Genomic DNA, 27689 nt, shown 5'->3' on the forward strand with positions numbered 1-27689 from the left:
TTTTCAATATACTTCTCTATGTAAATAACTAGAGGAAAAGATACAAAGAAAGTATATATAATCATACTATGGTAAAACACTGAATTAAAATAAAAATACTGATATTGTATAGTAGATAACAGGCTTCCATCCTCTGTACATTGGATAAACAGTGGATCGTGGTGTTTTCCACTATCCTAAAAAATATCCTTTCCTCTCCATCTTTCCCTTAAGCCACTGCGCTCTTTTCCTTCCTTTCACCTCACACTTTGGAATTATCTACAGTCATTCTGTCCTTTCTTTCTTCTGACTTACTCTGGAACCCATTGTAACCTAGTCAACTGAAACTGTATTTCAACCAGCTCAGTAGGTGGACTTTTCTCATTCCTTATGTAACCTGCCATTCCTGCCAAAAAAAGAGAAAAGAACAACAGCGCCTGTATGCACTTGGCTTCCAGAAGTGGAACCTAGACCACCTTTTTCTGCAGCTGCAGGCCTGCATGCTAAGTCACTCCATGCATGTCTGACTCTGCGAGCCTATGGACTGTAGCCCGCCGGGCTCCTCTTTCCATGGGGTTCTCCAGGCAAGAATACTGGAGTGGGTTGCCGTGCCCCCCTCCAGGGGATCCTCCCCACCCAGGGATCGAACCTGTGTCTCTGACATCTCCTGTATTGGCAGGCGGGTTCTTTACCACTCGCTCCACCTGGGAGGCTCCTGTGGAGCTGCGTACCAGGCATGTATGCTTTGGATGCCCCACAGTTGGCTTAAGCTCAGCACGCACAGACCGAGTCTCTAGTTCCTCTGCGCTTACTCGATGTGTACCGGCATTTCTCAAATAGCTTATCTCAGTGATTGGCCCCACTATCCATTTTCTAGCCCAAAGTGTAAATCTGGATAGCATTTTTAATACCGCCCTTTCCTGATACAGCCATTTTATCACCAAGAATTTGGATGGATACTACATCTTAAATGTATTTTGAATCTATCCACTTTTCTTTATCTTGGTTTCTTTTCTGGGTTACTGAGACATCTTTCTTTGATGTCTTGTTCTACCCAAGACACTTGTTCTACTCCATCTTTTTTCCATGTTGCAACCACAGGGATCTTTCTAGAACACAGATTTGGTCATGTTCCTCCCGAGTGTCCTGTTCTGGGGACATAGTTTCTCATATCACCCTCTGCTTGCATCTCCACACTGTGATGCAGACACATTAACATTTACTTGTTTCCCAAATAAATCGTGCTCTTTGTTGCCTTTTCCTTGTGTCATCTCCCTCTGCTTGGACAACAGTACTCCCTTTCATTTTCATAGCCTGGTTTAGACCTATTTGTCTGTTAACGTTTCAGTCTGTCACTTTCCTGTGTAACTCTCCTGACCCATTTTTTCCTGCGCATTCCATGTTATCTAGTGCCTGCCCTAATATTTATCACACCGTATCTTCATCAGGGGTAATTGTGATCTCCTGGCCATCACAGCCAGCCTTTGGGGAAGGAGTCCAGCAAACACTTGGTTTCAGCTGTACTCACAGCTTAGCGATTCTATTTCTGGTCCAAGGAAATGTTCATCTTGTATTTTGAAACCAGCTGGCTCTTTCTGGTTTTCTTTTCTTTCTTTTTTTTATTTTTTTTCTTTTAAAATGTGATCTGTCACTGTTCCGTGTTTGGAACAGAAGGGGCATACCAAAACATCCTGACTAGAGGTCAAAATCTGCATGTTTAATAAGCTGTCCAGGTGATTTTTCTGCACATTTAAGTTTTGTAACATCTGCACTCGCTATTTTATCCTATCAAGAAGACTGAAGCTGCTTGACATGAATTTACTCAACCTCAGATTCCCTCTATTACTACATCCTCATTTTCCATTTCCCCTGCATTTGTTGAAGTGTCTTCCCTTCTTTTCCAGAGTAAAATGTTCTTGCTCCACACCTATTTCCGTCACCTTTCTAACTCTTACTATTAATATGTAAGTTCATTTTTCTAGCTTTTATCCCTTCTTTTTCCCAACTCTTCCTCTTACCTATGATGAAGTCCATCCTACATACATCATTAACACAAACCTCTCTCTTCCATCTCTTTGGTCACCTCTCACTATGCCATTTTTATTCTGAGTTTTTTCACTGTTCATTTGTGCTCAGTTGTGTCCAGCTCTTTGCGACCCCCTGGACTGTAGCCTGGTATATAGTAGAACCTTCTAATTGTATCTTCTACTCCTTATAAATTCCCTCTACCCTTGGGAAACTCATTCGTAATTTTTGGCTCACAGTTTTTCCCATCTCCTCTGCATGTTTCAACTTTGTCCCATTCTTTAGGATCCTTTATCAACTACTATGTCCTCCAGTAACTTGTTTCTCATAATTAAATTGAGAGAGTATATTGTTAATCTTCTCTGGTGAGATTGTGCCTTGTTTTAAATTTATCTGCTTAATAAATCATTAATTCATGATGGTTAGAGATTATGTATAACATACATGTGACAAATCAAAGGCCTTTAATCAGCAATTACTTGATAAGTTCACGAATGAATGGTAGATGCTCAAAATCTATTTGGTTTAAAGAGAGAAAATTGAGGGTTTCAAAGAATGAATACCATTTTCATTAGAATCTCTTATGAATATAGATGCAGATATCTTCCAGACACTGTCAGCACACTAAATCCAGTCACATATAAAAATGATTATACATTATTATCAGTTAGAATTTATCCCAAGAATGCAAGTTGATTCAGCATCTGAAAATCAAGTAATAAAATGCAAGTAGAATAAAGGACAAAAGCCATATGATTATCTCAATACATGCAGGGAAAGTATTTGAAAAAATCTGACACCCTTTCGTGATAAAAATGATCAACAAATTTGGAATAAAAGGGAACATTCTTAACCTGATAAAAGGCATATATAAAAAAACTACAGCTAACATCATACTAACTGGCAAAAGAGCCAGTATTTCCCCGAAGACCAGAAATAAAGCAGATGTTTATTCTCACAACTTCTGTTCAACTTTGTGATGGAGGTTCTAACCAGGGCAGTTAGGAAAGAAAAGGAAATAAAAGTATCCAGGTTGGAAAGGAAGAAGTAGAACTATATATTTGCAGCTGACATGTGTTTAGTGGATAAAGGATCAACTAAAATGAGTGAAGTATACACTAAAGTGGAGAAGATATCCTCTAAAAATTCTTTAAACACAATGGTCTGCAAGGTTGTTGTTATAGAATATCAACATTTAAAAATGAATTGTGCTTCCATACATTAGCAGTGAACATTATGAAAATGAAACCAAAAATTCACTTATTATAGGATCAAAAGACTAAATGCTCAGGAACAAATATAATTAAGTGAAAGACTCGTACACTTAAAACTACAAAACCTTGTTGAAAGATGTTAAAATCTAAATAAAAGGAAAGATATTCCATGTTTGTAGATTGGAAGACTAAATATTAAGATGACAATATTCCTAAAATTGATACATAGATGTAACACAATTACTGTCAAAATTCCAACTTATTTTAAATACACAGTCTAATCCTCAGGTTCATATGGAAACTTATATGCAAATCATGTATCAGATATGGGATATATATATGAAGAACTCATACAACTCAACTATTAAAAAACAAATAACCTCACTTAAAACTGGGCAAAGTAATAGAATAGATATTTCTCCAAAGTAGGTACATAAAAGCAATAAGCACGTTAAAGTGTGTTTGACATTATTAGTCATTAAAGAAATGCAAACCAAAAGTATGATGTGATACCATCTCACATCCTTAAAATAGTAAAGGTAATAATGAGTGTTGGCAAGGATGTGGAGAAATGAGAGTCCTCATACATTGCAAGTGAGAGTGTAAAATATTCCAGCTGCTTTGGAAAGCAATTTGACAGTTCCTTAATAAGTTAAACATAGAATTATCATATGACTCAGCAATACCACGTGAGATTAAATCATATGTCCACAAAGAAGTAATACTGAAATGTTCATAGTAACTTTGCTTGTAATAGTCAAAAAATGAAATTAATTAAAATATCCATCAACTGATGGATTAATACATAAAATGTGGTATATCCATATAGTAGAATATTATTTGCAATTAAAAAGAATGAAGTTCTGGTGTATCCCACAATATAGTTGAAATTTGAAAACATGATGCTAAGTGAAAGAAGCCAGTCATGAGAGACCCTTTATTTCATGGTTCTTTTATATGAAATGCCCAGAATAGGCAAGTATATAGAAATAGCTTATTAATTAATTGTTATAGATCTGATAGTTATAGATTAGATATTGCCTAGGTCTTGGAGTGAGATAGGGAGAGTGCCTACTAAAGGGGTAGAATTACTTTGGCAAGAATGAATTACTCTAAAATTAAATTGTAGTGATGGTTGTACAATCATGTAAATACCAAAAACTGTTGAATTTTGTACTTTAACTGGATGAGTTACCATCCAATTATTAAATTTCACTAAAGCTGTTTATTAATATCCAGTGAAATTTTGAGAATTGATATGTTTCATCCTTTCAGTACCCAATTAATTTTTATTTTATCATTTTGAAAACGCCCTTTGTCCCTGTAAAAACTTGAAATAGCAATTTATTCTGTGTAAAATTTGGTAAAGAATCTGCCTGCTATCAAACCTCCATTTGATTCTTGGGTCAGGAAGATCTGCCAGAGAAGGGATAGGCTACCCACTCCAGTATTCTTGGGCTTCCCTGGTGGATCAGATGGTAAAGAATCTGCCTGCAATGTGGGAGACCTGGGTTTGATCCCTGAGTTGGGAAGATCCCCTGGAGAAGGGAAAGGCTACCCAGTTCAGTATTCTGACCTGGAGAATTCCATGGACTGTATAGTCCATGGGGTCACAAAGAGCCGTACATGATGAGACTCTTTTCACTTCACTTTCCTAGTTTCAAATAGTATGTTAAATAAAAATTCAATGCATGCATAAGAGAAATAATATTTACCTTTTTTCTATACTAAAACAAAAATTATATGGAATTAAGCCAAATACATGTGGTTCCTTGGCATGGATGGAAAGAAAATATTGTTTAAGCACTTTTTAAAAACAATTTATTGTTTTATTTGCTCTAAGTTCTCTGTAGCATAATTGTTAAATGGATTCTGCTTTTATGTATGACATGTACATATTGGAACTGACAGAATCTCTAGGGCAGTGTTCTTAGAATTCAGTGATATCTGAGCTCACACTTAGCACTGCTTACCAAATTATTCATTATATTCTGCTCAGAGTAAGATTTACAGTAAATGTTGTAAATGTTGGTTGACAAATACGAGGTTATGTGGCTTGGCAGTCAGAAATCCGTCAGATGGTTTTGCTTAGATCTAATTTTCTTAAAAAAAAAAAGAAGAAGAAGAAGTCTGTGTTCCATTTAAACTACCAAACACTTTCCAATCCTTCTTTTTCTTTATCCTCCCATGGCACACTTCAAGTCCCCTCCTTTTTGACAGAGTTCTTCCTTACCCTCCTCCCATCATCATGCTCTCACTCTGACCTCCCTGATCCTTGCTCCCAGTCTCCTGTGCTGGCTTCTCTTCTTTCGACTTTCGCTTGGATGGTGGTGGTTCTCAGAGTTCCCGCCTCAAACTCAATTCTTTTCATATATGTGTCTTCTTTGGAAATCTCATTTATTGCTGCAACTTCAAAAGCAATGTTCAGACTTGGTGATAAACCACAAGTATACATATTGACCCCTTTTTTACCGAGTTTCAAATTTTTAGCTGCATAGTTGGAATTTCTGCTTGTTTCTTTCAAACATTTCATATTCAGAGTGTCCCAAACTCAACTGAACCTCAAAATGTGTCCTGTTTTCTGTTAATAGCACTACGATTAGCTCCGTTCTCAATCAAGCTATAAGTCTGAGAAACTTATCCAGGGACAAAGTCCTGCTGAATTCTGCTAGAATCTCTTGAATATGTGCTCTCTCACTCATCATAAAGCTTACTTAAGGCTCTCATCATTTATCACTGGGTTATTTATTATCTATGTACATTAAACATGAGGATTGTCTTTCTGATATATCAATTTGCTTATGTAATGTTCTTATTTAATTTAAACCTCTTCATAAATACCATAAATTATTTCAGGAAAAAAGCCTAAGTTTTTGGGAAGGCTCTCCAGGGCTCAGCATATGGCTAACTAGCAAAGTTTGTATTTGTCGTTTTCCCAATCACGCTGGTACACTTCCCATTCTTTGACTGTGCTGCACTTTCAGATTGTTGTTACCTTTTATTAGTCTAAGGCTAACTATATTCCGGGCTTCCCAGGTGGCACCGTGGTAAAGAATCCACCTGCAGTGCAGGAGACTCAGGTTCAGTCCCTGGGTTGGGAAGATCCCCAGAAGTAGGCAATGGCAACCCACTCCAGTGTTCTTGCCTGGAGAATTCCATGGACAGAGGAGCCTGGCAGGCTACAGTCCACGGGATTGCAAAGAGTCGGACATGACTGAGCAACTGAGCAGCCACACACACCCAAAACTGTATTCCACTTGCTATAGTAATTAGTTCAGGACTCTGGGCCTTATGAGCCCATTTTCCTGGCTATAGGAGTAATTCAAAAGTGTTAGTATCGTAAAGTAATTAGCCTCCACCTAATAAAAATAAATGAAAAAATATAAATAAATTAAAAATTTTAAAAATAAAAAATAAAAAAAAGTGTTAGTATGTGACTCAATTCAGGACATAGGAGAAAAGGAAAGATTTGCTGAGGGCTCCTGGGGGACATTCTCTTCCTCTTAGGAGTGAGCCACTGGAAGAGATAACTTCTCTTACTCTAGATGTCCTAGTTAAAGATCTAGCCTAGAACTGCTATAACCATTTTGCTCCCATCAGGGAAGACAGCCTTAAGGATGTGGTCACAGCCAGAGGAGAGCGTAGGTGAGCAGATCTATTTTTCATATAGAACTCTTAACTACTTTACTGAGAGCCTTTTTACATATAATTATTTTGAAGCTGACCTTTTAAGGTTCTTACTTAATTCTAAGGAAGAAACATGTTTTTGTAAAATAAAATATTTAACACAGAACTCACAGATTTAATCTTATTCCATGTGTTCTTCTGTGTTCCAGAGTTTTTTCTCTCTCCTTGAAAGAAAAGTCAAACATCTTTCAATTTCTACTCTTTCTGTTGTCAGAAAGGCTATTTGGAAGTACCGCACAAAGAAGTACTTTATTATGAAAGGAAATGCCTGAAAATAAGAGTAAATGCTTAAATGAAAGACTTTAAGGTTCCTGATTTTTAAGAATTTGGCTTAGTCCTAGGCTCCATAAGTGCCTTGGTTGCTGGCGTACCTTTAGACGAAGGAGAATCAGAAAGAAAATTTTGGTCCTTCGCTTCTGTAGTGCTTCCTGCTTTACTGTGTGTGGTTTGCTTTTTCTGTCTTCCTTATCTAGAAGTGATTCTCAATTTATCTGGTTATCACAGTATAGCTTTCTAGTTTCCTTTCTCTTCTGAATCTACGTTCAGTTTTATTAAGATGCCCCGCACTAAGATAGCAACACAAGATGCAACAGATCCCTAATTTTGCACATGTGGTTTTACTTTGTTGGATTAAATCTGATGGTAACTCCTTCACCACACTGTATGTTTGGTCCTCTTATAACCAATTCATGTTAGAATTCTGGACTCTCTAGGGGAATTGATAGATTAGGATTTGGCTAACTGTTAAGCCTCTAATGTAGAGACTATTTTAGAGACTGTCTGAATCTGGTAATATTTTTGAACATTCCAAGAAGACATAGGCATATAGTTATTTCATGATACCGCTTATAGGCACGAATGACTTGTCAGAATAAATGGTGGTGAAAAAAAGAATGAATAGAGTAATTCAGTTCAGTTCAGTTCAATTGCTCAGTCGTGTCCAACTCTTTGCAACCGCATGGACTAAAGCACACCAGGCCTCCCTGTCCATCCCCAAGTCCCAGAGTTTACACAAACTCATGTCCATTGAGTCAGTGATGCCATCCAACCATCTCATCCTCTGTCGTCCCCTTCTCCCCCCTCCTTCAATCTTTCCCAGCATCAGGGCCTTTTCAAATGAGTCAGCTCTTTGCATCAGGTGGCCAAAGTATTGGAGTTTCAGCTTCAATGTCAGTCGTTCCAATGAATATTCAGGACTGATTTCCTTTAGGATGGACTGGTTGGATCACATAGAGCAATAGAAGAAAGAAATTTAAGGCATTGCCAACCATTTTTAAATTGTGGGCTTTAAAATTTATTTCCTTGTATTTATAATTAGAATATAATTTTTCTGTGCTTTTTATCAATGCATTTAAGCATATATATGTGTGTTTATGTGTATATGTCTTTATATACATATGTACATGTATGTATATATGTGTGTATATACATACACATATGTATATGGGACTTCCCTGTTGGCTCAGCAGTAAAAGAATGTGCCTGCAATGCAGGAGACGCAGGAGATAACGTGGGTTTGATCCCTGGATGGGGAAGATCTCCTGGAGGAGGGCATGGCGACCCACTCCAGTATTCTTGCCTGGAGAATCCCATGTATGGAAGAGCCTGGTGGGCTACAGTCCATGGGGTCACAAAGAATCAAAATTGACTGGAGCGACTGAATATACATACATATATATGTTTATATACATAAATATATATATATACACACATCTTTTAAAAAACTGAAAGCTCAGGTTTACTTTTCGGTAATCATCTAGGCTTATAGCTTTTATAATTGTTCACTGTATTCACTTGGTCTTTGCTAGCTGTGTTGCTTAGAGAGGACAGCTAATTCCCAGGCATCTCTGACTGGATTCTCTTAACACTGGCTCATTTCCTTTTCAGTATATTAGCAAGTCGCTCCCAGTGTACCTAATTGTAGCTTTGTTTGACTTTCCACCTCTCTGTGCTTATTGAAAAGAAAAGTACATTAAAGCTTATATAAATGGCAAGGTTTTCTGGTTTTGGGAAAATTTAAAAGAAAGCAGACCTTTCATTAATGTGAAAGGGAGTAGACTAGTCCCAGCTCTGAGTAAGCTGAATGGATAAATTTAGGGAGGCACAATAGGAAAACTGGATAACTCCCAAAGCCACCCACGTTTGCCCTTTGCCATTTTACTGTATTATTTTAGGTTTGAAGTTAATTCCCAGAATGCCAGATATACCCATATTCAGATGTAAGTACAAAAACATATCCTGAAGCCAAATAGAAAAAAAAAAAAAAGGTGTTTGCCACCCTCCATTGGTTCAGATAATTAATGTGAAAATTAGCTATAAATTTTAAATGTACTTATTTCATATTTTAAAATGTATCCCTTGCATGTGTGTGTGTGTGTGTGTGTGTGTGTGTTTTTAAAGTCTCTAGTAGGATAAGTCCCTAAATGATGTAGAATGGAAACTAAAACATTTACGTCTTTACTTATTTCCAATTTAAATTGCATTTGAGGAGGAAAAAGAGGATATGGAGTTTTGCTTTCGTTGGCCTTGTTTTACTGCCATGGGAGTTTACTTTCATCTCCGTTCCCATAGATAGTGTGAGAAATTCTTTAGGGCCTGAAACAAGAGTATCTTCAAGGTTATACGATCCGACCTAATCAACCATAAGTGCTCTCATACACTTTTTTTTAAAGGTCCTTTTTAAAGGCTATTTAGTGAAGGCTTTTCTCAGTCATCTTCTCCTTCTTCCCTATTAGACATTGACGAGTGCAGCATCATTCCTGGGATATGTGAAAGTGGCGAATGTTCCAACACCGTGGGAAGCTATTTTTGCGTGTGTCCACGTGGATATGTAACCTCAACAGATGGCTCTCGGTGTATCGGTAAGCCTCTTGGTTTTGAGAAGCACAATGCACTGCTTCTTTCTAATGACAGAACCGCCCAAACAGGTATGGAGATGGCAACAGTTATAAAACCTTTGGGAAAGTGACTGGAAGGGTTGTTTACGGTACCGCTATCGAGGGATTGATCAGCCAGGTGCTCATGTCACAAACTTCAGTATCAGAAGTCATTTGAGTTGCTTTATGTTGTCAGAGTCATTTTTGAAATGAAGAAAGAGTTCCTCAAAACATTGCTGAGTGTTACAGACACAAAGGCCCGAGAAAGGTTTTTAAAAATCTGCTTTGAGAAACAAAGTGTAGTAATTAACAGTTCTTTCATTGTTAGGAATCATGATTGTAGTCAGTGTCTTATTTACTTAGCATGTGTTTATTCTAGTGAAGATAGTTATTACAAAAAAGAAATCGGTACCTTTAATTTTGTGTTTTAAGCATATTTTAACTAAAACCAGATATATTTGCATGTTCTCTTTGATTTAGAAAGATAAAACAGTGCTCTCAGTCATGTGTAGGTCATCTGTTTTTGAATAAGCTTTAGACTTTAAGATCACTAAAGACTCATGTAGCACAGGAATTGAATTAGGGAAATCAAGCCAGCACCCAAAGACTGTAGTTGCTTGGTTCTCTAGAGATGACTGTCTGGGCAGTGACCATCTCCCATCCCCGTTGGGAGGGTGTGTGAGTCCCTAAGCACCAGGGACTTTGTATATCCAAATGATGCATGCATGAACTGGGTTGATGGGGTGGAGGTTACAGAGAGTTTAAGATGTAAGCTAGAGGTCACAGGCTACCAATAAAAAGGCTTGAGTTCACTTGTTGAGACGCCAAACACCAGGCTGTGGCCATCCAACAGCAAAGAGATGAGAGAGAAGATCCGGCCTTCAGAATACTATGTTGTCATCCTAGACAGTGGTTGAAAAGTAGCAGTCAAAGAAGAGACTGTGGTGGCAGTGTTAAAATTGCCAGCTGCCAGTTATCAAACACGCACCACGTGTAAGGCCCTGGCCGTCTACACCTTACCATCACATAGTGGTAGGGCCTTGGGTAAGCTACTGACCTCTGTACTTCAGTTCCTTCTAGTAAATATGTAATAAAATATTCCTCATTCCTTCTACTTATTATCATTAGGGGGAGGAAGAGGTATAGGAGAATGAGGATGTCATCCTTCTAATAGCCCTGTGTGAAAGGCATAAGTATTCTGATTTGTAGATGAAGACATTGAGGTTTAGAGAGGTTAAGTGACTTATATGATGTATCAGGGCTGGTCCATGGAGCCGGGGTTTAAATCCAGGTCTCCATGCATCTGTGTTACTCTGGTTCTACACTGTCTCCTTAGATACTTTAAGATAACAGAGACCCTCTGCCTAGATCTCAGGGCCTCCAGCATGAGTGGTTTCTCTCCCAACACATGGACAGTTGGCTTTGAAAAGATTTGAATGATGATTATCTATTCTTTACGAATGAATCAGAGTTCTGTCTTACACTTGGTAATACATTATAGATGTTAAGTCTGTAAAACTGAGCAAATGATCTGTTTTTAGGGTCAGTACTGTCAGTTGACTCACTGCATACAAAGTCTGATTCATTCAACATAATTTAACAGAATTGAAAATTAGCAGAACCACCTACACTTGGCTTAATTTTCTTAAACTATATAGCAAAAGAATGTGCATGCATGCACACACACACACACACACACACATGCAGTCTTCCAGTTGAAACAGGCATGAACTCAACCCTATAGGGAAAATGTCAGTTTAGGAGTCATCAATGAACATCCTTGGCTGGATGCCGTAGACTCTGACTTTAGGAAACTTATATTCTTGAAATAACCAGAAGAAATGTACCTGGAGACATAAGTGAGGTTATTACTGTGAAGTTCTGAAAATGCCAAATAAGATGCATGTGTTTTATTTGGTAGACAGTGTGGAGGAATTGAAGGCCTTTGAGAATGAGTTGTACAACTAGACCAACTAGTGAGAAGGCAGAATTTGCCATAACAAGTGTTAGTGTTTTAGATCAGATTTCTAAGTTACTTCTTTCTCCCTTATTTCTTAAGTTTCTAAGTCCTTTTTTAAGTCATAAACTTCATCATGTTGAAATAATCATGATGAAGATCCCCAACAATTTACTGAGGTTGTTTTCTTCAGTGTCAGATATTTGGTTTACCATTAAATCATGATAAACTCTATCTCTTGCTTCTTATATAAAGTTCTAAGCCTGTATTACCTGAACTTTCAAAGCCCTTTAGAGCCTGACCCAGCCTGTATTCAGGACTCATTTCTAACCACTTACCACCTCACACATTTCTCTTATTGTGGTACATAAGTACATTGCTCACGGTATTTCCTCTGCCTGAAGCATCTTGACTTCCCCCTACTTTGCTCATTAAAACCCAACTCATCCTTTAAATCCCCACTTAGACATCACTACTTTTACAGCCATCCCTGCTTAACCCACATTTACTTCCTAGACAAAGTCAGTCAGCCCTTCCCATAATATTTTTTACTTTCTTTCATTTCTGGGTTTATCACAGTGTTGCAAGTATTTTTGCTTTACTCATTGGCCAGACTAAGCACCATTAGGTCCTGCCTTACGCAGCTTTCTGTCCTCGGTACTTGATACAGTCCTTTCCACAGAAGTTTGGGCTCAGTAAATCTTTTTCTGAATGAAGAGGCAAACCAGCAAATGAATGAATGAGATTGGATTGAACATAAGAATTTCATTAATATTAATTAATAGCTGCTTTGCATCCTTTGACTGCTGGGGATGATGGGATGGCACTCAGTTATGGTCTCCAATGCTTAGAATGTGAGAGAGCCTGCTTGAGCTCCAGGAGCTGTGGCACATGAGTCCCATGCTAACCAGGAGTTTCCACTCATTTCAGTATCAATATCCTGACCCAGAAACAGAGGAAAGCCCTAAGGAGGGAAGAATGACATTCCAAAATTGCAAAACCAATGTTAAAATTAAGTAAGCAGCTGAAAAATTTTTTGAATTTAACTATGTTTCATTTGGAATAAGTATATGTTTTCCACATAAGAAAAAAATAAGCCTAGAATTTTAATAGGTAAGAGATCTTTGATTTTGATTTTTTTTAAAATCTGAGTCTGTATTTTGTTAGATGGAATTTATTTATGATTGAATTATATATGTCATAAGTATTTCCATGCTATTTGTTTTGTAACCATATATATGCTAACAATAATGAGCTGGATACTCTCAAAATTTTTTTCTTGAGCAGGAAGCTGCATGTTATCTGCAGCTTTATTCTAAGGGTGGCACATACTGAATGCTGCCCTGATTCCTTAGTTATTCAAAACACCCTGAATATTTACAACATCATAAGGCAACAGTAAGCTTCCTTTTTCTCTTATGTATAAGAAATAGCTTCATATGGCAGGAGAGTTTAATGGTCATTTATAATGGGATACTTTTCTCATTTTGTTTTATGCTAAATATAAAAATGAAATCCTTAATTTGTTTTTATTTTATGTTTTCCATCAAGTTTTTAAAAATGTCTGGGAAACAGCCCTCTTTTTCAACAAAGATTACTAAGAGATATCATTTCTTTAAAAAGTAGACCCATACATAATTTTTTTTTGAAAATTTCATGCTATCTATTTATTAGTCAATGAAATTGAAATTAATTATAATGTTAAAATGCAATGGAAGAAGACAGTGAAGCATTTTTCATAGCACAACTTAATTACCCTTATATCATTTTGATGTTCATGACATTATTAATACTTCATTTCCACGTTGCAGTGGAGTCAAGAAGAGTGACTGGCAGTCAACATTGAGTCAGTAGTGATTGACAGGCTCTTTGCAGCTCTTTTCAACCCCATGGAGCCTGCCAGGCTCCTCTGTCTATGGAATTCTCCAGGCAAGAATACTGGAATACCATTCCCTTCTCCAGGAGATCTTCCCAACCCAGTTATCTAACCCACATCTGTGTCTCATGCATTGCAGGCAGATTCTTTACCATCAGAACCACCAGGAAAGCCTGGTTGACAGGCAGCAGTGAACAGACTCTTATCCAAGTTAATGTGCCAGCTACTGCTGTGCCCACAAGACTAGCAGGAAACCTGGGTAACGCAGAATTGCCAGTCAGCAACAAGCAAAGTTCAGACAATGGAGAGTAAGCATTTAAAAGTCCTTAAGGTAATGTGATGTTGCCACAATACCCTAGTGTGTTTCCTTGAGCTTTACAGAAGTTTCAGTACAATTATACAGTGGAAGTGAGAAAGAGATTTACAGGACTAGATCTGATAGACAGAGTGCCTGAAGAACTATGGATGCAGGTTCGTGACATTGTACAGGAGGCAGTGATCAAGACCATCCCCAAGAAAAAGAAATGCAAAAAGGCAGAATGGTCTGAGGAGGCCTTACAAACAACTCTGAAAAGAAGAGAAGCGAAAGACAAAAGAGAAAAGGGGAGATATACCATTTGAATGCAGAGTTCCATATAGCAAGGAGAGATAAAAAGCCTTCCCCAGTGATCAAAGCAAAGAAATAGAGGAAAACAATAGAATTGGAAAGACTAGAGATCTCTTCAAGAAAATTAGAGATACCAAGGGAACTTTTCATGCAAAGATGGGACAATAAAGAACAGAAACGGTATGGACCTGACAGAAGCAGAAGATATCAAGAAGAGGTGACAAGAATACACAGAAGAACTGTACAAAAAAGATATTCACAACGCAGATAATCATAATGGTGTGATCACTCACCTAGAGCCAGACATTCTGAAATGTGAGGTCAAATGGGCCTTAGGAAGCATCACTATGAACAAAGCTAGTGAAGGTGATGGAATTCCAGTTGGGCTGTTTCAAATGCTAAAAGATGATACTATAAAAGTGCTGCCCTCAATATGCCAACAATTTGGAAAACTCGGCAGTGGCCACAGAACTGAAAAAGGTCAGTTTTCATTCCAATCCCGAAGAAAGGCAATGCCAAAGAATGCTCAAACTACCACACAATTGCACTTATTTCACACGCTAGCAAAATAATGCTCAAAATTCTCCAAGCCAGGCTTTAACAGTACGTGAACCATGAACTTCCAGATGTTCAAGCTGGTTTTAGAAAAAGCAGAGGGACCAGAGATCAAATTGCCAACATCCGCTGGGTCATTGAAAAAGCAGGAGAGTTCCAGAAAAATATCGACTTCTGCTTTATTGACTATGCCAAAGCCTTTGACTGTGTGGATCACAATAAACTGTGGAAAATTCTTCAAGAGATGGGAATACCAGACCACCTTACCTGCCTCCTGAGAAATCTGTATGCAGGTCAAGAAGCAACAGTTAGAACTGGACATGGAACAACAGACTGGTTCCAAATCAGGAAAGGAGTACATCCAGGCTGTATATTGTCACCCTGCTTATTTAACTTATATGCAGAATGCTGTTGCTGATGCTAAGTCACTTCAGTCGTGTCCAACTCTGTGCAAACCCATAGACGGCAGCCCACCAGGCTCCGTCATCCCTGGGATTCTCCAGGCAAGAACACTGGAGTGGGTTGCCATTTCCTTCTCCAGTGCAGGAAAGTGAAAAGTGAAAGAGAAGTCACTCAGTCATGTCTGACTCTTCACAACCCCATGGACTGCAGCCTACCAGGCTCCTCCATCCTTGGGATTTCCCAGGCAAGAGTACTGGAGTGGGTTGCCATTGCCTTCTCCTATATGCAGAATACATCATGAGACATGCTGGACTGGATGAAGCACAGGCTGGAATCAAGATTGCCAGGAGAAATATCAGTAATCTCAGATATGCAGATGACACCATCCTTATGGCAGGAAGCAAAGAAGAACTAAAGAGCCTCTTGATGAAAGTGAAAGAAGAGAGTGAAAAAGTTGGCTTAAAACTCAACATTCAGAAAACCAAGATCATGGCATCTGGGTCCCATCACTTCATGGCAAATAGATGAGGAAACAATGAGAAACTTTATTTTTTGGGGTTCCAAAATCAGTGCAGATGGTGACTGCAGTCATGAAATTAAAAGAGGCTTGCTCCTTGGAAGAAGAGCTATGACCAACCTAGACAACTTATTAAAAAACAGAGACATTACTTTGCCAACAAAGGTCCATAGTCATGTATGGATGTGAGAGTTGGACTCTATAAAAAAAGCTGAGTGCCAAAGAATAAATGCTTTTGAACTGTGATGTTGGAGAAGACTCTTGCGAGTGCCTTGGACATCAAGGAGATCCAACAAGTCCATCCTAAAGGAAATCAGTCCTGAATATTCATTGGAAGGACTGATGCTGAAGCTGAAACTTCAATACTTTGGCTACCTGAAGTAAAGAACTGACTCATTTGAAGACCCTGATGCTGGGAAAGATCACAGGAGGAGAAGGGATCAACAGAGGATGAGATGGTTGGATGACGTCGCTGACTTAATGGACATGAGCTGGAGTAAACTCCGGGAGTTGGTGATGGACAGGGAGGCCTGGTGTGCTGCAGTCCACGGGGTCACAAAGAGTCTGACACGACTGAGCGACTGAACTCAACTGAAAGAGTGTAGAGGAGACAGGGCTGAAACCAAACACTGTATAGCATTTTAATTTTAATCAGAATAATCATATAAAAGTGACTGGTGAGTCAGGGGGCATAGTTTTAATTAATAAAGAATGTCCTTGAAAGAGAAAGTTAGGTAATGAGGAAGAAAAACTTCTCTGCTTTAAAGGAAGAAGTAAACCAAGGAGCCGCAGTGGTTTTCTCATTCATTCTTCCTAGTTCTAGTTAGTCGTGGATGATGGAAACACGAAAGCAACATGCAAGTATTTTAGAAATAGCAAGAATCTGCAGAATTAGTCAAATGGAACTCAGATTGATGCCAGACCCTCAGAGGGCAAGTGCAGGCCTGCAGAATCAATGGATAAAGTCTGAGGCCATGATTTTTATCTACCGAACATATACTGTCACTAGTCTTCTGACTTGAACTCACCTCATCATGGCTTTCTGGTTGACCCCTTTATTTATTTATTTTTTTAAAATTTTTCAGTGGGTTTTGTCATACATTGATATGAATCAGCCATAGAGTTACACGTATTCCCCATCCCGATCCCCCCTCCCACCTCCCTCTCCACCCGATTCCTCTGGGTCTTCCCAGCCCACCAGGCCCGAGCACTTGACTCATGCATCCCACCTGGGCTGGTGATCTGTTTCACCATAGATAATATACATGCTGTTCTTTCGAAACATCCCACCCTCATATTCTCCCACAGAGTTCAAAAGTCTGTTCTGTACTTCTGTGTCTCTTTTTCTGGTTTTCATATAGGGTTATCGTTTATTTTTAACGAGCAAAGCTTATTCAACAAGAGATGTGTTTTTTCAAGGTACAACCTCCCCCATCTTTTACCAAGTTTTCATCACATTGTATAATTAACTATTAGTTCTTTTAAATCAAGTTTAGACTAAATGTCAAGCCATGAAACAAACCCTGATAAGAGTACCATATTTTGTTTCAAGGTAGATTTATGTTTTAATCAAAGGAGATGGATTGCTTCCTCTTTCTCAGTGTAGCTTTAAATAAGACTTGATGTAAACCTTCTGGGAGTATAGCAAGGGTGATAGGAGTTTATTAGAGGAATAGATATGTTTTCATTACTTACAACATATCAGTTCTGCAGTTAAACACATACCAAGCACTAGAAGAATTTGTTCTAATGGTGTTATAAACAAGCTTCATCTTTCTTTGCCCCTAATAATTCCATATTTGAAGGAATGGCCTGTCTTGACAACTTTTAGTTGTATAGGATGTTCCTTTTTATTCTTCCATATGGCACATTTTCAACACAGTACTTTCTAAGGATCTTGCAGTTCAGAGAGACAAAGGAAATAACCAAGCTCCCAGGCACTGTTTTCCTTTTGTAATGTATTTTTGGAGAGATCTTAACTATGAAACATCACGCTACAGTGTCTGTATCACATTTTCATGTTTTTGATGCAAAGGATTCAAAGTAGATTGTTTACCTCTCCGATGTTATTGCTGTTTTTCAGTTGTTAAGTCATGTCCGACTTGGTGACACCATGAGCTGCAGCATGCAAGGCTTCCCTGTCCTTCACTGTCTCCCTGAATTTGCTCAAACTCTTGTCCATTGAGTCAGTGATGCCATCCAATCATCTCATCCTCTATCGCCCCCTTCTCCTCTTGCCCTCAGTCTTTCCTAGCATCAGGGTCTTTTCCAGAGAGTCAGTTCTTTGCATCATGTGGCCAGAGTGTTGAGCTTCAAATTCAGCACCATCCTTCCAACTTTTCAGGGTTGATTTCCTTTAGGATGGACTGGTTTGCTCTCCTTGAAGAGACTATTTATAGAATTTATGAAAATTAGTTATGATTTACTTGCCAGTCCTCTCTTTCTGTCCCTCAGTCCTTTCAACAGTGACATGGTTTCCTCCAGAATATCTTATAGGACTGATGAGAGGTTTTCAAACTATAGGATAGTAGTTAATTATGTTTACTGAATTTGAAGACCTCCTCCTTAACATCAAAAGTGTTTTCAGATCCATGCATGATGATAACCCAATATCTTTGAGAAAAATACATAATGAAACCAACTACTGGATATTTAGTAATAATTTTAAATGAATTTTTACTTTACTAGTCACAGTGGAATATCCATTAGTGGGAATTGTAGTAGTGCCTATATATTACGAGGCATTTTTATTTGCATTGCAGTATTCAGTGTAAGTACACATTCGTGGACCTCTCACAATATCATTGAAGACTTCCAGATTCTGAGATTAGTACAGATTCCTGTTCCACTCCTACTCTTTTTTTTTTTTTTTTTTTTTAAACATACTGCCTTATTTCCAGTGTGTTGGTGTATTTGACACATGAGTGGTTTAGAAGTGTCAGGGGTTCCCCTGATTTGAAAATCTTCTGTGTGGGCTTGAAAAAGTTTTGTTTTCCTGTTGGATAGCTATATCTTTTAGATCAAACTTGTTAACTGTACTGTTCAAATGTTCTCTAGAACTACTAGATTTTATCTGCTGTGTCTATCAGTTACCGACAGAGGTGTATAAATGTTCCACCTTTGTAGGAGATTTCTCAATTTCTCCATGTGGCCTTTTAAGCTTTTGCTTTAATGTTTTGATGCTACGTTATAAGGTAATGACTGCTTAAAAGTGTTATATTTTCATAGTGAATTGCACCTTTTTTGATATGTATTGACTCTCTAAAGTTTTCTTTCTTTTCCTCTTGATATGTTTCTAAATATTTTCTTTTGATATGTTTTATCTAATGTCTTTTTGCATCGCATTTTGTGAATTGGAGAGGAAGATTTAAATATATGCTATTTGAATATTTTTTCTCTCAATCTTTCTGCTTCCTTTTATTTTAAATATGTTTCTTCAAAGAGCCTAACTCTAAATTTTGGGGCATATGGTCTCAAAATCTTTATCTTTTAAATTGATATTTAAATTCATTTGTGTTTATTACAGTAACTGATGCATTTGTTTTATTTCTGTTATAATCATTTTTTGCTTCTCATTTATTGTGCTTTTCTTGTACTTCCTCTTTTTTGTTATTTTCTGTTTATCACTTTATTTTTTGGATTTATTCTGGCTTTCATCCTTTCATTCCCTCCTTCCATTCTTCCACAGCCCATCTTTTTCATCTGTTGTTTAGAAATATATAACTTTATTTCTGTGGCTTTAGTGATTATCCTGGCTGTTTGAGGATACATATATAATAACTTAAAGCCTAAAATTGCCTGTATTTTTACCCACATATAAACAGCAAAAGAATATTAGAATGGTTATACTTTGATCTCTCCCTTCCAAGGTAAAAAAATCCAACCAATTTCCACCCCCCATTTGCAACAAATTAATCATTATTATTATTGTCATTTGATATTTTATTACTTGTCCATGTATCTTAATAGTGTTTTCCCTCTTTATTTATTCATATATTTTAAACCTTCCCCTGGAATTGTTTTCCCTTTTACCTAAAACACCTCTTCTAAAATTTAGTTTGGCAAGAACCTTTTTGTAGAAAATTCAATTTATGTTTTCCTGAAAATGGCCTTAATTTATTTCCCTCTGGAAGATGGTTTCTTGGGGTACAGAATTTTAGGTTGACAGTTATTTTATCACAGCATATGAAGATAATATTCTGTTGTGTTCTAGCATCCACTGGTGCTATTAAGAAGTCAGTGATTGATTTAAATATAATTCCTTATCAGGTAATCTGTCTTTTTTTTCTAGCTATTTTTAAGATCTTCACCTTTTCTTTGTTGTTCTGCAGTTTCAGAGTGATGTGGCGCAAACTCTGGATTTCTTTTTAGCTTTCCCACTCTTATTTATTTATTTATTGGACTTATTTAGTAACTCTTACTATTATTTAAAGTAAGTATTACTACTTACTTTAGCTATTTATTGGATTTATTGGACTACCTAGATCTGAACTTATCTTGCAACATCATTAGAAAGTTGTAAGCTAATATCTGTTCACTATGGCCTCTTGCCCTACTGTCTGCTTTTGACACTTTCTAATGCTCTTGTTAGTCTTATTAGATGTAAATTACCTTTTCACACTCACCCCCATAGTTCTTAACCTCTTTCCAAGAGTTTCCATCTCTTTGACTCTGAGCTACACTACCATGATATATTCAGCTATATCTTCCAGCTCAGGAATTCTCTCTTCATCTGCATGCAGTTAGTTAGTTCAGTCACTCAGCCGTGTCCAGCTCTTTGCGACCCATGGACTGCAGCACAGCAGGCTTCCCTTTCCATCACTAACTCCTGGAGCTTACTCAAACTCATGTCCATTAACTGTACTATGTGCAGTACACTGCTTAATATAGTCACTAAGTGTTTTATTTCAGTTATGATTGTTTTATTTATAGACACCTCATTGAATGTTTTTAAGTCTGTTCTTTCATTGTTTGTGGACTTGTTTTCTCTGTTCACATTTTTAGTTTTTTAATTGCTTAAATAGATTAAAGGTTAGTTATTAATATATAATGAATTATCATTAATTAAAAACTATTAATGATTTTTCAAAATTGATCTGACCATTCCAGTATCTGAAACCTGCTATTTATTCAGCTAACTTTCATTGAGCTTTGTTTTCCTGTGTATTATTTATTTACCTACTTGTTTAGTTACTTTACTGTTATCTACTCTTTTCCTGGAACTTTATATGTGGAAATTCTTTGAGACCTATGTCAGTATTAAGTCCTCAGTTGTGTTGGTTTTTGTGAGGTACTTTGAATATCCCTGCCTGGAGACCTCTTTATGTAATATTCCTCCTTTGAAATTTTCAGAACACAAACCTAATATTTTGACAACAAAGCCATCTATGTGAGAAAGAGCTTGTGGTTTCACATTCTTAGGAAGAGTCTTCTTTTTTTTTTTCTCTCCATCCAGCACGAAGGTAGAAACAGGCAAGTCTCTTAGCTTTTCTCTGCATTAGTCATATAACAAGGATATAGCTGCTTGGGATCCCTACTTTATGAGGGAGTGTCCTGTTATGTTTTGTATTAGAGAGGTGAATCTGGGCTTTTATCTCTTAGGTTCTGGCCCCTGTAAAACTATCAGAGTTGAAAACCAGAGTCTTCAGAGTTTACAGAAGCGCAAAAGCTGAAACGTGGGTGCACTTAACCTCCAAAGATTCCTGTTTTCACTTCATTTTGAGATTCAGTTTTTCCCCTTTTTCATGTCAGTGAGATGATTTTTTAAAGTTGTTTTTCATGTTTTATCAAGAATGTTTCCATTGGGAGGGATACTCAGGGTATCTAATACATCGTTCTGCTAGAAACAGAACATATATTGTTTTGTTTAATCCTCCCATTAACCCTACTTCATGAATAAGAAGTAGGTAGATATGGTTACAGAATAAAACAATTAATAATATTTTGATGTAAACCTAGGTATCCTGACTCAAGGTCATGACTCTTCTTTTTCTTCCCAAATCTTATGGTTCAACCTCCTCCTCAGAGATCCTTGAAGAGACAAATACGATCAGCATACTGTGTAGCACTGAATGTATTTTGTAACAATGGTTACTGTGAAGAGTTTAGAAGTTCCATATCTTAATTTTCATCCTATTCATGATGAGTAAATCAAGTAAATTTAAGAATATAATACTTTAGGTTTCTAAAATGAATATTCTAAAAACGATTTTCCTGGATCATTCTTGGGAGTCGAAATCTGTCTGTGAAATTATTCCCAATGACAGGCAGCCTGTCCACACTCAACTGGTGACCCAGCAATCCCACTGCTGGGCATACACACCGAGGAAAGCAGATCTGAAAGAGACATGTGTACCCCAGTGTTCATCACAGCACTGTTTATAATAGCTAGGACATGGAAGCAACCTAGATGTCCATCGGCAGATGAATGAATAAAAAAGCTAGGGTACATATACACAATGGAATATTACTCAGCCATTAAAAAGAATACATTTGAATCAGTTCTAATGAGGTGGATGAAACTGGAGCCTGTTATACAGAGTAAAGTAAGTCAGAAAGAAAAACACCAATACAGTATACTAACGCATATATATGGAATTTAGAAAGATGGTAATGATGACCTTATATGTGATACAGCTAAAGAGACACAGATGTATAGAACAGACTTTTGGACTCTATGGGAGAAGGCGAGGGTGGGATGACTTAAGAGAATAGCATTGAAACATGTATATTATCATATGTGAAACTGATCACCAGTCCAGGTTCGATGCATGAGACAGGGTGCTCAGGGTTGGTGCATTGGGATGACCCAGAGGGATGGGATGGGGAAGGAGGTGGGAGGGGGAATCGGGATGGGGAACACTTGTACACCCATGGCTGATTCATGTCAATGTATGGCAAAAACCACTACAATATTGTAAAGTAATTAGTCTCCAATTAAATAAATTTTTTAAAAAGTGACATTTATAAAGTGTCTGCAGTGCCTTTAAGGAAGCCTGCATGTGTCGAATTCTGTACTTTCTCTTGGTCATACTGGGTTTCTTTTGGGGACTGATAGGCAGTCTGATTCTTACATGGAATAATACCTAACTAAAGCCTATTCTTTTATTTAACAATAGTTTGGAAGCAACCTGAGGTAAGCTTTGGACCATTCAAGGAAATAACATATTTATTTATAAACTCAGTATCTAGTGTAAAAAATTAGGCCTTCCCTATCAATAGCATTATTTATAGTTAATAGTTTCATCTGCATCAGTGACATGTAGCTCCTGATGGTTGTGGTATGTGTTTCTTGTGGTCACAGAGAGAACTTCTTGGAAGCATCTTATTAAAAGTTAAATAATATGTAGTAAAACTGGACTCGCTCTTTCTGGTGCTCCAAATAAAGGCAGAAAGTACTTCCCTTGTGGTTTTGGGGGCTGTTCGTGCTCTTGCCCTCTGTACGCCTCTGAGCTCAGAATCTTCCACCTCCCTTCTGCCTTCTCTTCTCCAGTCACGTTGACTCCTTTTTTTTTACGCACGTGAAACACATCTTCTTCTTTCTCTTTGAACTTCTCTTCTTTCAGGTTACTTGTGTGACTCATGCTCTCACCTTATTAACGTCTGCTCAGATGTCACTGCCTCAAAGGAGCTGTTCTAATCAGTCTTTCTAAAATAGTACTTGTGTCAGTTTTGTATTGCTGTGTAATAAATAACCATAAAATTTTTGTAGTGAACAACAATATACATCTGCAGGTCTGCTGGGTGACTGACTGACTGTTTAGGCTGAGATGGGTTTGTCGCTTTCCCTCGTTTGAGCTCTGCGTCTGTCTGGGCGTGACTTCTTACTGCATTGTGGGCTCACAGCTCTTCATGCCTCTCGTTTTTGCACACTGGGGGTATGGCATCGCATAGATGCTCAGTGAGTATCTGCTTGTAAATAGACAAAAGCATGAATAGATGTGATAGAACTTGAAAGAATGAGATGTACTAGAAATTAAGTAAGATAATCCCCTTAACTTAGCATCTCCTAACGGGTGCAGTAAATGATGTGAGGACTCAGGGTGATTCTGCCGTGTCTTCTATTTTCTTTTCCCGTGTTTAGATCAGAGAACAGGCACATGTTTCTCAGGCCTGGTGAACGGTCGCTGTGCGCAAGAGCTTCCGGGCAGGATGACCCGAATGCAGTGCTGCTGTGAACCCGGCCGCTGCTGGGGCCTTGGGACCATCCCTGAAGCCTGTCCCGTCAGGGGCTCCGGTGAGCTGTCGGCCGCTCATGTGCCTGGGACGCGCCGAGTCAGGGAGACTAGTAACAGTGATGTGCTCTGGTGTTTTCCTTAAAGACAGATCATCTTGCATTCCTGTTACTGTCTTCACTAACAGGGGGTTAGGATGACATTGTTTATTGGGATCAGTATTCATTCTATTCTTTTTGTTAATATTAGAAAAAACCCTAACCACCTATCATGTATTAACTTTAAGCAAGAATTTTAATAATTATTTTGAATGTCAGTGTTTAAGTTCAGTTTTAAAACCTAATCTTCCATTTGAAGCTTGAGTAACAAAGTTTGGCCTTCATTTATTTTATTTTAGGAATACCCTCAGCTTATTGTGTTTCAGTCCTTAAGAGATATTTCCTCCCTTTTCTAATGACCTTGAAAATTCAGAATACACTGAATTTTGTATTCAGAATTCACTGTCATTTACTTTGCTATATTAACTGCCGTGTGGTTGAGGCTATACCAGAAAATTACTCTAAGATGAATGAGAAGTAGTTCCTCTTGTTAATATAACATGCATAGTAAAGTGTAGTGTTCATCACATAAAAGTATATCGATAATATGTTATTATATTGCCTCCATGTTCTAAGTATGAAAAATAATTCAGCTTTTTGAAATATGCTTATAAAGATATGCATCTGTATGTTCTGTTGTGGAGGAAAAAAAATAAGGGCCTTTCTTCCTAAGTTTCTAATCCTTATAATTCCAAAATTGAGTAGTAAAATTTTTTTTAAAACCATAGATAATGTATAGTGTATAATTTTGAAAACTCATCATCCTAGTCATATTAATACTCAAACAATTACTTGAGTTAAACAGTTTTCATTTCTTCTTATATGGTGCCCTAATTCTGAGAACAGTTAAGAAAAGAAGGCAATTATACTTTTCTCCATCAACTTTGATACTTGGACAAACAATCAGCAGATTTAAAAGCTTACTAAATGCTGTATTCTGTTAAGAGTTCACGTTAGAAAAAACATTATTCTAAATCATATTAATCCCTTAAAAAAAGAAAAGAGGAAAAATGTGTAGGTATGTTACTGATGGAGATTTAAGTAAAACCCAATATAGAATGAATTACTTAAAGGTTTAATATCCATCCATTCAAGTGAAATTCTTGCATTTACAGTTATATCTGGAATTTAATGAGTTGCACTTAGAGACATAAAATCAAAGTATATGTACAGACAATTCTTTGGGTATGCAACTCAGTTAAAATATGGCTTATAGATTTCAATTTTTTCCTGAAGCACCTGTATTTTTCCTGCTACTGCTAGCATCGAAAACATTTATCAAGCTAATAACTGACTCATTCATATCATGAAGCATAGATAACCTAAAATGATTATTACAATACACAAATTTGTGTTTGACTGAACTTTCTTGTCTTTTAGAGGAATATCGCAGACTTTGCTTGGATGGACTTCCAATAGGAGGGATTCCAGGGAGTGCTGGCTCCAGGCCTGGAGGCGCTGGGGGGAATGGCTTTGCCCCAAGTGGCAACGGCAATGGCTATGGCCCCGGAGGAGCAGGCTTCATCCCCATCCCTGGAGGCAACGGCTTTTCTCCTGGCGTTGGGGGAGCTGGCGTAGGGGCCGGGGGGCAGGGGCCCATCATCACTGGACTGAGTGAGTGTTTGCTTTGTGTGTAGACTCTCTAGTTTTCCCCCTTAAAAAATATTATAATATCTAATCATTTTTCCCAAAAGGTATGTGTATGTATGTGCAGAATCCTACTTTGAAGTCTAAAACATAATATGGTAAAACAGCCTTAGTAAAGTGTTATTTTTATGTTCCATAAACTTTCTAAGTTGGAGAAAAGACTGAGTGACCCAGGTTCTCTTTGAAAATAGAGGTGAGAGTGGGGTAATATTCCAAGACCAGATGATGCCATTAAAGAGCATTCTTTTTGGTTCCAGTATTTCATTTGGCTACTTGTAGCTGTCTCAATCATACACTCCTTGAATTATTTTCCAGAACCTTTTCTCAACTGAGATAAATTGAGTATGTCTTGCTTGTGCCTAAACAAATATTATAATGAAATAGCTTTTCTTTTCCTCGCCCTCTTTTGTTGAATAACTTAAGAAATTGAGAACTGTGGGCTTCTAGCCAGAATTAGCATTGGCGTGTTTGACATTTAAGTTCATTCTTTTTTAAAATAACTGCTCTTGCTAATAATATTTAATGATGTCTTACAGTGTTATGTTTGTTCTTTTTGGCATATTGCCTGTTTACTATATCTGGATATTCAGCATGGTTACAAAAAAAAAAAAAGTGGGAAGCATTCAAATGTACAGTAGAACATTCCTGACATTTTAAAAAGACGACATTATGGGCAAAGTTTCCAGATATATAACTTAACAAATGCAAGTTATAACCATGTGTCTCAAGAACAGTTTTTAAATTTCAACATTAAAGTTTTAGTAAACTACAGAATAATGTAGGCTTTTGATATGTACACCTAAATAATGTACTTAAATATCCTTTTAACAATCAACTTTAAAGAAAGTAATCCATGTTGGAGTGATGGAATATCATTTGTGCTCTAATTTTTCATAGCTATTCTGAACCAGACAATAGATATCTGTAAGCACCATGCTAATCTCTGTTTAAATGGACGCTGCATACCTACTGTTTCTAGCTACCGATGTGAATGCAACATGGGTTATAAGCAGGATGCAAACGGGGATTGCATAGGTAAGTTCATGAGTCTTTCATTATTCTTAACTTTTTAAATAGCTTTTAGATTAGAGGAACAAGTAGGGCTGAATATTATTTTGAAGTAAAGCTAATTTCCAAGTTGTCTTTGCTGTATGCTTACGCGTCCATGTGCTTCCTTAACCTACTGCTGAACTGGACTATTTCAAGAATCCCTGCCTGGGACTTCCCACTTCCACTGCAGGGGGTGCAGGTTCTGTCCCCTGGTCTAAGACCCTACATACTGCATGACATGGCCAGAAAGGAAAAGAAAAAAAAAGAATCCCCTGTCCTTTCTGGTTCTAAATGCTATTTCTGTCTCTGCCTCCCCCTTTTCTTCCTTCTCCGCTGAGTAACACTGGACGTATGGTGGCATCATTAACATGAGCTGTAAGGCAGAGATTGGGAAGAAGTGGTTGATGAATCTCTCTGGGGCATGTTGAGTTTTAGGTGTCTTGGGTATTGACCTGTAGAGGTCTAAAGCTAAGAGGAGTGTTCAGGACTTGAGTTAAAAATTTAGGAGTCAGCAACATATAGGTGATTGTTGCAGCCAGGCTGAACAACAGGAAGAGTTAAAAGATAGCCGGAGTAGTACAGCTAGAACCGTGGGGACTAGCAACATTAGTAATAATGTTGGTGAGATGGCAAAATAATCTAGAAAATATGTATCACTGAAGCCTTGAAAAGGTATGCCTTCAAGAGAAAAGGAGTGTTAAGTACAGCCAAAAAATGAAATACAAAGAGGAGAACAACACTGCTGTATTTGGCAATGAAGAGAGTTTTGATGATCTTTTAAGGATAGATTTAGGACCGTGGGGCTTCCCTTGTGACTCAGCTGGTAAAAAATCTGCCTGCAATGCCAGAGACCTGGGTTGGATCCCTGGGTTGGGAAGATCCCCAGAAGAAGGGAAAGGCTACCCACTCCAATATTTTGGCCTGGAGAATTCCATGGACTGTATAGTCCTGCAAAGAGTCAGACACAACCTGCAGCACTGTCTACTGAAGGTGATATGGCCTGTTGCACAGACCATTAGTCATGC

The 27689-nt window shown here is 37.7% G+C and overlaps 1 protein-coding gene across 1 annotated transcript in view; it reads left to right on the top strand.

The window, feature by feature from the left end:
• The window catches only part of FBN2 (fibrillin 2), a 218876-nt gene that overhangs the window by 88145 nt on the left and 103042 nt on the right, over positions 1-27689 (top strand). The window contains exons 8-11 of the mRNA XM_065934320.1: positions 9641-9766; positions 23779-23931; positions 25348-25581; positions 26512-26649. Coding sequence (XP_065790392.1) covers positions 9641-9766; positions 23779-23931; positions 25348-25581; positions 26512-26649 — 651 coding nt within the window. The remainder of the gene's footprint in view (positions 1-9640; positions 9767-23778; positions 23932-25347; positions 25582-26511; positions 26650-27689) is intronic.

The sequence above is a fragment of the Muntiacus reevesi genome, chromosome 1, assembly GCF_963930625.1.
Source record: "Muntiacus reevesi chromosome 1, mMunRee1.1, whole genome shotgun sequence".
Classification (NCBI taxonomy): Eukaryota; Metazoa; Chordata; class Mammalia; order Artiodactyla; family Cervidae; genus Muntiacus; species Muntiacus reevesi.